This window comes from Phaethon lepturus, unplaced genomic scaffold (genome assembly GCF_000687285.1).
Source record: "Phaethon lepturus isolate BGI_N335 unplaced genomic scaffold, ASM68728v1 scaffold29651, whole genome shotgun sequence".
NCBI classification, from domain to species: Eukaryota; Metazoa; Chordata; class Aves; order Phaethontiformes; family Phaethontidae; genus Phaethon; species Phaethon lepturus.
Window position 1 is genome coordinate 3,990 of NW_010520252.1, and position 9,759 is coordinate 13,748.

Sequence of the window (9,759 nt, forward strand, 5' to 3'; positions counted from 1 at the left end):
CACTAAGCAATGTTCTTTTGTGGCACGAACTTTTTTCCATGCATGTTTTTAGTACTCTCTAATGGTGATGCATTTGGAGCCTGTTTGCATTCCTGTCATCCAAACAAACCACTTCTGCTCTATGAAAAGGCAAGCTAATTAAGTCACACAGTAGGCCTGCCTACTGTTGTGGTCAGAGTGACTCAGTTGGTTTTCCAGGCTCTTTGGATGGCAAACCACTGACACTTTCAATGGCTGGGGAGTTTAAAATTAAAAATGAGTAACTCACTAGAGATAAGTTTGACAAGCCACCTCCTTTTGCCATATTGATTTTCTAGAAGTTTATTTTGGATCCAAATAAATCGTAATAGGGTTTACTCTGATGAATATTCTCTAAAATTAGATATGAAACTATTCTGGCCAAATTTACTTTTTTCATTACAATACAGTAATGCAGTCTTGGAAAGAAATTCCTGGAATCCAGAGGTGGCAAATGTAATCCTTAAAACTAGTTCTAACATGGAATATACCCTTGACAAGTTGCAGTGTGTATTTCTTTTGTAGTCTCTGCTTGTTTACTCTAAAGACCAAAACCTAATTGGTCTAAGTGACTTTTGTGGAAGAGAGCTATTCACAAAATACCCAAGCTGCATTTAGTTCCTGCCATGAGTAATCAGGCTGTTTTGCAGTAATTTGTTACAACTCTACATGCAGGCTGAGACATAGCAAGTCTGAATCTTTTCAGAAAGTTCCTGCAGGCCTTTGAGTTTAGTGTGCAACATCCATTTTTACTGGGAGAGAAATGTCACAGGGGACTGGCAAAAATCTCTTTGGAGGAATGGTGGGTAATCAACAGCACAATGAGATGAAAGAGGACTGCTTAAAATGCAGGAACAAGTAGCATGTAATAGGAAATGGGACATATCCTCATTCTTCTAGCAGTACTTTGAGGCCTAGATTTGTCCATGAACTCTTTTGTAAGAAAAAAAAAAAAAACCACTTACAAAGCAAATGTGAAAGTTCTTTCATATCAGCTTTTGAAAAATCTTTTATAAGAAGTTCCTTCTTTTTGTATTCTTGCTAGGGTGGCTAACTTCACTGAAGTGACTTTTGAACTTACTTCCTTTCCTCACCCTGTTTTCATCTCTTTGACTTTGTAAGTCTTATTGCTGATTTTCTGGGTGTGAATAATTTCTGTGAGCTCCTTATTCTTAGCTTCTTGTGGCATTGACTTGCAATTCTGGTAGCTTAGAACTGATTTTTATTTAGTTATTTTTAACCATCAAAACACTAGTGAAGGGAAATTTATAGCATATTTTATGTAGCATTCAAAACCTCCAAACAAAACATCTGGTTTCCCAGGCAGAAAATGAAGATTATGCCTGTGTTTGAAAAACTAGGCAACAGATAATTCTGGAAAGAAAAGGCATCCGTCTGTTTTGGACATGCACACTGATGTTGTCTGCCTAACCTGTTTCCTCTCCCAGTTGCTGGACTTTTGTCACATTATATCCAGGCAGAGTGAAAGCTACCTCCATTGGCCCTAATATCCATTTAGGAGAAACTCCTAATCTAGTAGCAATTGGAACTAATATTAAATATCATAGAATCCTAGAAAAGTTTGGGTTGGAAGGAACCTTAAAGATCATCTAGTTCCAATCCCCCTGCCATGGGCAGGGACACCTTTCACTAGACCGGGTTGCTCAAAGCCCCATCCAGCCTGGCCTTGAACACTTCCAGGGATGGGGCATCTACCACCTCTATGCTCAACCTGTTCCAGTGCCTCACCACCCTCACAGTGAAGAATTTCTTCCTTATATCTAGTCTGACTCTAATCTATTTTAGTTTAAAGTCCTGTTGCTACCTGCCCTTCTAAAAAAACCCTCTCCAGCTTTCTCGTAGGCCCCCATCAGGTACTGGCAGGCTGCAATAAGGTCTCCCCAGAGCTGTTTCTTCTCCAAGCTGAACAACCCCAACTCTCTCAGCCTGTCCTCTTTGCCAAAGATACCAAACTAAATTATACCACATATAGCACTTAGCTAGTCATTCTTAAAGCTCCTGTTTTATAGCAGAAAAAAATTGTCATCTACCAAAATGCCTTTATTATAATAGAATATGTACATTAAAGCTATAGGTTTTGTAGAGTGACATACTGTCATTTGATGATCTGTTTTACTAATTACTTGGGTTTGGGGTTTTTTTGAGGAAGAGTAGGCTTGATATATTTGTGTAGCATAAATTGAAAAGCTTGGGTTTAAAACTAACTGAAAAGGTGATCTCATGTTTTCCTGGAAGGTGGGTGCATGGGTGTTTGCTTCATGTCAATAGAGCATAATATCAGCTAATGCAAACAGGGTGGAGATGCCTGCTGAAAAGTGACTGCAGTATTACTATGAAGTGTTGCAAGGCAAGCAGAGACCCACATGTGGAAGTTTTTACAAGATAAACATGGTAAAACAGCTTCTATGTGCCACTGGAACTAGTGTGTTCTGCATAAGAGTGATTAAAAAGCTGCAAAAGAATGAAAATCTTTCAAGATTACTGATTTTGGTTAGCTGTAGTGGTAGTCTTCCATATTTATATGAAGAACCTAGTTCTCCAAGAATACAAAGTTCAGAATCAAGGTTTGTTTGGTATTGATTCAGTACCATCACCCCACAGCCCCAAGGTGACATGGATAGTCACATTATCACAGAATAGCTTCTGACTGAAGACCAATTAATCTGAAAACTATTGTCATCGAAATCAAAAAGTCAAACTTTCTTAACCTGGAAAAAACACATAGATGTGGCTTTCCGCCCCCCCCAGCGCTTTTTTTTTTTTTTTTTTTTAAGGAAACCAGACAGGACATTCCCTCCCATGTTTCTGTTTCCAAGGTCAAATTTCTCTCTCAGATTCCCCTTGTCCTCCTCCTCACTGCTGCAAATAATCTTTCAGGTTAGAGCTCTCCTCTGTGCTGCCTGTGCACCGTGCTCATTCATCAGTTTGATTTCTCAGACTTTGCAGATAATTGCAAAAGTCATTAAACGTTTCTGTGGACACCTTGGCAATAGGGTTTTCCTGCCTTTTTATTATCACAGAATCATTAAGGTTGGAAAAGACCTTTAAGATCATCAGGTCCAACCATCAACCCAACACCACCATGCCCTGTGAACCATGTCCTAAAATGCCATATCTACACGTTTTTTGAACACCTCCAGTGATGGTGACTCCACCACCTCCCTGGGCAGCCTGTTCCAATGTTTGACCACTTTCTCGGTAAATAATTTTTTCCTAATATCCAGTTTCAACACCCCCTGGTGCAACTTGAGGCCATTTCCTCTTGTCCTATTGCTGGTTTCTTGGGAGAAGAGACCAACACCCACCTCACCACAACCCCCTTTCAGGTAGTTGTAGAGAGCGATGAGGGCTCCCCTCAGCTTCCTCTTCACCAGACTAAACCTCAGTTCCCTCAGCTGCTCCGTCATCAGACTTGTGCTCCAGACCCCTCACAGCTCTGTTGCCCTTCTCTGGACACGCTCCAGCACCTCAGCGTCCTTCTTGTAGTGAGGGGCCCAAAACTGAACACAGTATTCACCAGTGCCGAGTACAGGGGCACAACCACTTCCCTACTCCTGCTGGCCACACTATTTCTGATACAGGCCAGGATACTGTTGGCCTTCTTGGCCACCTGGGCACACTGCTGGCTCATGTTCAGCCGGCTGTCATCCAGCACCCCCAGGTCCTTTTCCACCAGGCAGCTTTCCAGCCACTCCCCTCAAAGCCTGTAGCACTGCATGGGGTTGTTGTGACCTAAGTGCAGGACCCAGCACTTGGCCTTATTAAACCTCATACAGTTGACCTCTGCCCATTGATCCAGCCTGTCCAGATCCCTCTGCAGAACCCCTCCTACCCTGCAGGTCACCACTCCCACCCAGCTTGGTGTTGTCTGCAAACTTACTGAGGGAGCACTCGATCCCCTCATCTAGATCATCAATGAAGACATGAAACAAGACCATCCCCAAAACCAAGCCCTGGGGAACACGGCTTGTGACCGGCCACCAACTGAATTTAACTCTGTTCACCACAACTCTCTGGGCTCGGCTGTCCAGCCAGTTCTTTACCCAGCAAAGAGTACACCTGTCTAAGCCAGGAGCCACCAGTTTCTCCAGGAGAATGCTGTGAGAGACAGTGTCAAAGGCTTTACTAAAGTCCAGGTAGGCAACATCCACAGCCTTTCCCTCATTCACTAGGCAAGTCATCTGGTCATAGGAGATCAGGTTGGTCAAGCAGGACCTGCCTTTCATGAACCCATGCTAGCTGGGCCTGATCCCTTGGTTGTCCTTCACATGCCCTGTGAGTGTCCTCAAGATGAGCTTCTCCATAATCTTCCCCAGTTATTGATAAGATACAGATAATTTCAAATTCACGTCCAGACTATTTGGGGAACAGCCTGTTCTAGCATCTCCAGGAACTGTCCCTCAGTACCTTTAAAATATGACCTTTAAGATCTTTGAAAACCCATATACTTTTTTTTTAAACTCTTCTGATGCCCAAGGAAATATATAAAATTGAGTCTTCTAGCATGATTGACCTGTGTTTTAAAGTGTCAGTAAGTCTGTCCAGCTTGAAGAAGATATTCTACCAGCAAGGTATAGATGGGATGCTCTGTTACTAACTATAATTCAGCTCCACCAGGTGGCTGTCATGCTATAAGAGCGTGCGCTGTGAAGGTTGCTACCAGCACATGAAGGGCAGTGTTTAACATTACATTATCAAACCATTGCCTTGGATTTTAATTGTTGAACTCCTACATGGAATTTAATGGGAATTACAACTGAATTGTAGTAACTTGGTTTGTTTTCTCATTAGTTACCTTCAGGTTTTGGTCACAGTCAAACAGCTCTTTACATTTGAACAAACATGCAAGGTTTGCTTCTGCTGTAATAAAGTCTAGGTATTCTCTCCATACATCCTGTTTACAGGTCGTAAGTTTGAGGCTAACATTTTAAAAGCCATTTCCAGGAAAAGCAGCTTGCTTTCTGAGGAGCTTCTATACCATATTTTATTTTGAAAGCCGGACAATAAACTCTTTTGAAAGCTAAATAAACTTTAGGACAGAGTAACAAATTGAGTCTGAATATTTAAAGATCTTAAATATATACTGTTTTATTATAGTAAGTAAAGATGGCTCTGTATTGGCATTGTTCCAGGCTTGTCTAGACAAATCATTTTCTTGATGCTTTCTGTCTCATTAATTTTCTTTTATACAGGTATCACAGGAAAGGATGACCTTACTGTGGGTGCAACTACGAGTGGAAAAGTGAATTTTTACCCCTGGACAATAGATAATAAATATTATTCTGCAGATATTCACCTCTGTGTAGTACCAAACACATTTCTTGTTACTGGAGATATTGCTGAATCTGTGCAAGCATTTGTTGTGTACTTCGACAGCACAATAGTAAGACTCTTCTGCTTCATTATATTACATTATATTATACTTATCACAGTGATAACCACAAATTATGTTCTCTTCATCTTGTGCTATCCATTCCTTTTAGGCTGTTCTATTAATTGTCAGTAGATCAATGTTAAGTAATGCCTGCTATCAACAGAAGCAATTTCCTTCCCTTTTACTATCATACTCTAGCTGGAAGAGAGGTTTTCAGGATGCAGATATGCCACTAAGTTAGGCAAATCCTCCTCCAGCCCACCACCTCCAACTTTACTCCTAGCAGATGCTGGTTCAGGAAGGCTGCTTTAGGATAGCCAAGAATGAGGGAGCGAAACGTGAGATTCAGTGCTATCATTTTACCCGAAATTATTTCTACTAAGCTGGCAGCAGTGAAAACACTGAAAGATTCCAAGACAAAAAAACCTCTAAATAAGGAACTGTTTTTCACCACGGATGGTAAAGGGTGCATACCACACATTCTGCAAACATACCTTTAATCAGACATCTCAGGGCTGTATCAGAATAAACTAGAACACAGGGAGTAGTTCACCAGCCCCCATAACACCCGCTATAGTGTGGAAGACGGAGTAGCTGCATGTTAAACCTGAGATACGTTTAAAATGAAATACTCATGATTGGCCTTAAGTAAAAATCTTTCCTAATCTACACTAGGATTGCGTAATTATTAAACATGAAAGGGAGGTCCAAGGCAGTACAATTAACTCATCGTCCAGAATCAGAAGGAAGTTGTAAGTCAACTTCTCTGATGAGAACACAAGTGTCTTAAACATACTTGATATGCAGCTTAGCCTTACTGCTTTTATTCTAATACTATTAATGATTTAAAACTAGTTTAAAAACTAAAGTATTTGAGGATGTATTCCCAAGAACTTTTTTTTTTTTCCTTTTTAGAAATCTGGACTTGATAGTGTCTCTGAATGGCTTCCTCTCACAGAAGAATGGTTACCAGAAGTCATGATCCTGGTTTGTAACAGAGTATCTGAAAATGGTATGAAACCCAAAGAAGTTCCAAGCTGATTTAGAGTTACTAACCTTGCATAATTTATGTTGTAGTTAAATGAACACAATTTTTTCTTAAAATATCTGTGTGAGACTGGGCTTGAGACTTGACTGAGAACAGCTAGGTTGCTCTTGTGACCAGGAAGAAAAGTCTTAAGCTAGTTATGGTTACAACTGAATCAGAATTTTACAAGCTTGCTTAAAATGAGCTCTGTGTATCCCATTCCTAGTATACCATCCTATAAATGCCTTGGTTTTATATTTTATGATATAAAAGGCATTTATATTACTGGATGTGCATGATCCACACAGGTGAAGAATGAGGATGACTGTTGGCTGCTTAACTACAATGGAAATTACATTCTTTTTTTCGACCATTTGGACAACATTTGCTTTGGTTCTAGATTAGTATATGCAATGCAACAGTAAGCTGTAAGGTGCAGATATGCCCCTGTAACTTAATTCAGATTCAAACCTAGAGTTAATAGAAGTTTTCATTCACTGTGACACTTCACTTACATTTCCCTTTGAGTATCCACTACAAAGCCATTTGATTTTATGGTATTTGGAAAAAAAAAAAACCAAAACAATTCAAAGGAGGGGTTTAACTCTGGAGTTTTTGGAATCAATTTCAAAGTTAATGGAGGACCCACGCCAGCTACTATATGCTTCCCCCCCAATCCAGAATAAACAAACAACTTTGAGGGAATAAAATGTAGCTAAAGATTCAACTGCCGATTCAAATGTGTATGTTTAGTACAAATTTTTGTTTCCCAACTTAGGTGTTAACAGACAGAAAGCTCAAGAATGGTGCATCAAGCATGGCTTTGAACTGGTAGAACTTAGCCCTGAGGAACTTCCGGATGAAGATGGTAGGACTGCTACTTCTGTTTTAATTTTTAGAATGAAGCAGCACAGCAAAATATTTTCTAAACAATTGCAAGAGGCATAACTTTATTTATGTGCTACATGATTACAGCATGGAATGCTCCCAGTTGGTGCGGCTTAGTCTCAGCTGTAAAAGGTCAGGAGGAGGAGGTGGTTATTTCCTCCAAGAAATTCCATTTGTCACCTCCCAAATACAGCTGCTGTTTATGTAGCACCTACATAAAAATAATATCTGCTCCTTTTTCTGGCAGTAATCCTAGGACTGTATTGATAGATTAGAAGCATTTATATTCCACTTTGGAAATAAATCTAAAAACCAAGAACCAGATATGCACAAGGGCAGGAAAATTCTTTGTCTTTTTAAAAGACTTTTAAAACTATTGTACATACCAAGAGAAGATAGACATTCTTCAAACAGTGACATGATAGACTGAAAAGGGGAGATTGTTAAAAACATTTTAGAATTGCATGCACTGTTACACAGGAAATAAACCAGTTTCAAAATCACTGGCTGACCATACATTTAATAACTTGAAAAAACCCATCAAGCAAAGTCAGAAATGTGATGTGTGATGTTCCACTCTTGAAAAGTGACTATGCACTTCCTGACAGCCTTATCGGCATCAGCCTTATCTCCTCATTTCAGTGATACAAAAAGTGTTTACATCTTACCTCTATAGAACCAAAATGAGATAACTGACTCCATTTCCAGGCTTGAGTGGAAATAGTCACTAACATTTGTGCTATGTCAAGTTCACCAAGTATATAGCTGTCACCAAAAATAATTTAGTCTAAAGTCCTAAGCTAGAACTCAAGTCCCACCCCTTCCCTCCTTTAAAGGCCTAGATAAAAATTGTATCTTGAGTAGGTAAGAACATCCGTTCTCTTTCTGCCATGTCTTTAAAGTTGTGTTTCTTTTTGGCATTTTGTTAGTCAGGGAGGGAGGGATACCCATACTTCCGATTTATAGAAACCAGAAAAAAATCAGAAGTGGATACCCCTTAGACTAAAGCTTTCTTATGAAGTGCTTTAAAAGGAAATACTGGTAACATTAAGTTATTTTTCTGTTGGATAATTGTTGTAAAGAACGAACTATTTGCCATTTAAATAATATAATAACAACAGGGAATAATACCAGCTCAGGATGTTAATCTTTGGAGTATTAAGATATATGTTCTTTCCCGGATTTTTAATATAATAGTTGATTCACTGACTCACGCATAGGAGGAAATGTGTTCCAGTGAGTGACATATTTACCCCATAAACATGCAGTATGAATTACAAAAGATAAAATGGATGCAGTAAACATACCGGGTCAATAATTGTTTAAGAATTATGACCTTTCTGGCAGCTCATCACAAACGAACCAGAGGTCTTGCTATGACTACGCAGTCAGTTGAATTTTGCAGTAAGGACAAGAACTCTAAACTGAGGCTCTTGATAATGACTCTGATAGAAAACCAAACAGCAGTGTCATAGAGGGGTGGAAAAAAAAATATTTGATCTAAGGGGTCATAGACAGCTTTGAATTAATTTTTAAAGGCAGTTTCAATCACAGCACCTGTCCCTGAGTCATCCTAGATGAGTTTGATTTCTAAGCAATCACATTTTTGTATCCAAAGGTGGGTTTGTTTTTTTCCCCCTATTGCTTTGAGACCTGCACAAACATGGGAAGCTGACTAAACTGAGGAAATGGGAAAACTGACTTTATACAAAGTGATGTCAGATCTATTCAGTAAATAAGTCCAAATAGTGCTTTCCTTGGTCTTTCAGGTTACTGTAATTCACAGGATTACTGGAACATTTGGAATTGGATGTTGTGGAGATAGCTTTACAATTATAATTTTCAGTGTTAACAAACGTTGCACTTTTTTTAAAATGGTTGTCCAAAGTTCTTCACTTTCTAAAGGAAGGAAAAGTAATTCTAGCATCTGTTTTTATGCCATACAGCATTCTAAAAAGATCTTGGGGTAAGAGATGCCTTGATTTTAACAGCAACTTAAAATTTTTCTATCAGTATTAAATTTACTTCTATGTTATTTAACAATGTAGGACTCATGCTAAATATCTTAACAAAACCTGACTCAGAATTTAAATCTCCCGTCAGAAGACTGAGTGCTCATAGTTCATAATTCTAGAAGCCTAGACCAAGAAGTGAGGCATTAATTTAGATTTGTTTGACCTCTCACAAAGCAAAGGCAAGAAATCTGCGTTTCCTAACAACAGTAGTAATTTACATCAATTGCAATAAGATAGGACAGGCATTCAGACACACATCATCTTATTTTCAGGCATGTAATGGTTTTTGGTCTAATTGTTAGGAGTACAATGTCTTTGTCTTTTGGTTTAGATGACTTTCCAGAGTCTACCGGAGTGAAACGAATAGTACAAGCTTTGAATGCCAATGTGTGGTCCAACGTAGTCATGAAGAGCGG

General features: G+C 39.2%; 1 protein-coding gene across 1 annotated transcript in view; it reads left to right on the plus strand.

Moving 5' to 3' along the window:
* The first annotated feature begins 5,234 nt into the window (after positions 1 to 5,234).
* The window catches only part of AAGAB (alpha- and gamma-adaptin binding protein), a 12,806-nt gene continuing 8,281 nt past the window's right edge, over positions 5,235 to 9,759 (plus strand). The window contains exons 1-4 of the mRNA XM_010297338.1: positions 5,235 to 5,422; positions 6,329 to 6,425; positions 7,219 to 7,308; positions 9,675 to 9,755. Coding sequence (XP_010295640.1) covers positions 6,392 to 6,425; positions 7,219 to 7,308; positions 9,675 to 9,755 — 205 coding nt within the window. The 5' untranslated portion in view covers positions 5,235 to 5,422; positions 6,329 to 6,391. The remainder of the gene's footprint in view (positions 5,423 to 6,328; positions 6,426 to 7,218; positions 7,309 to 9,674; positions 9,756 to 9,759) is intronic.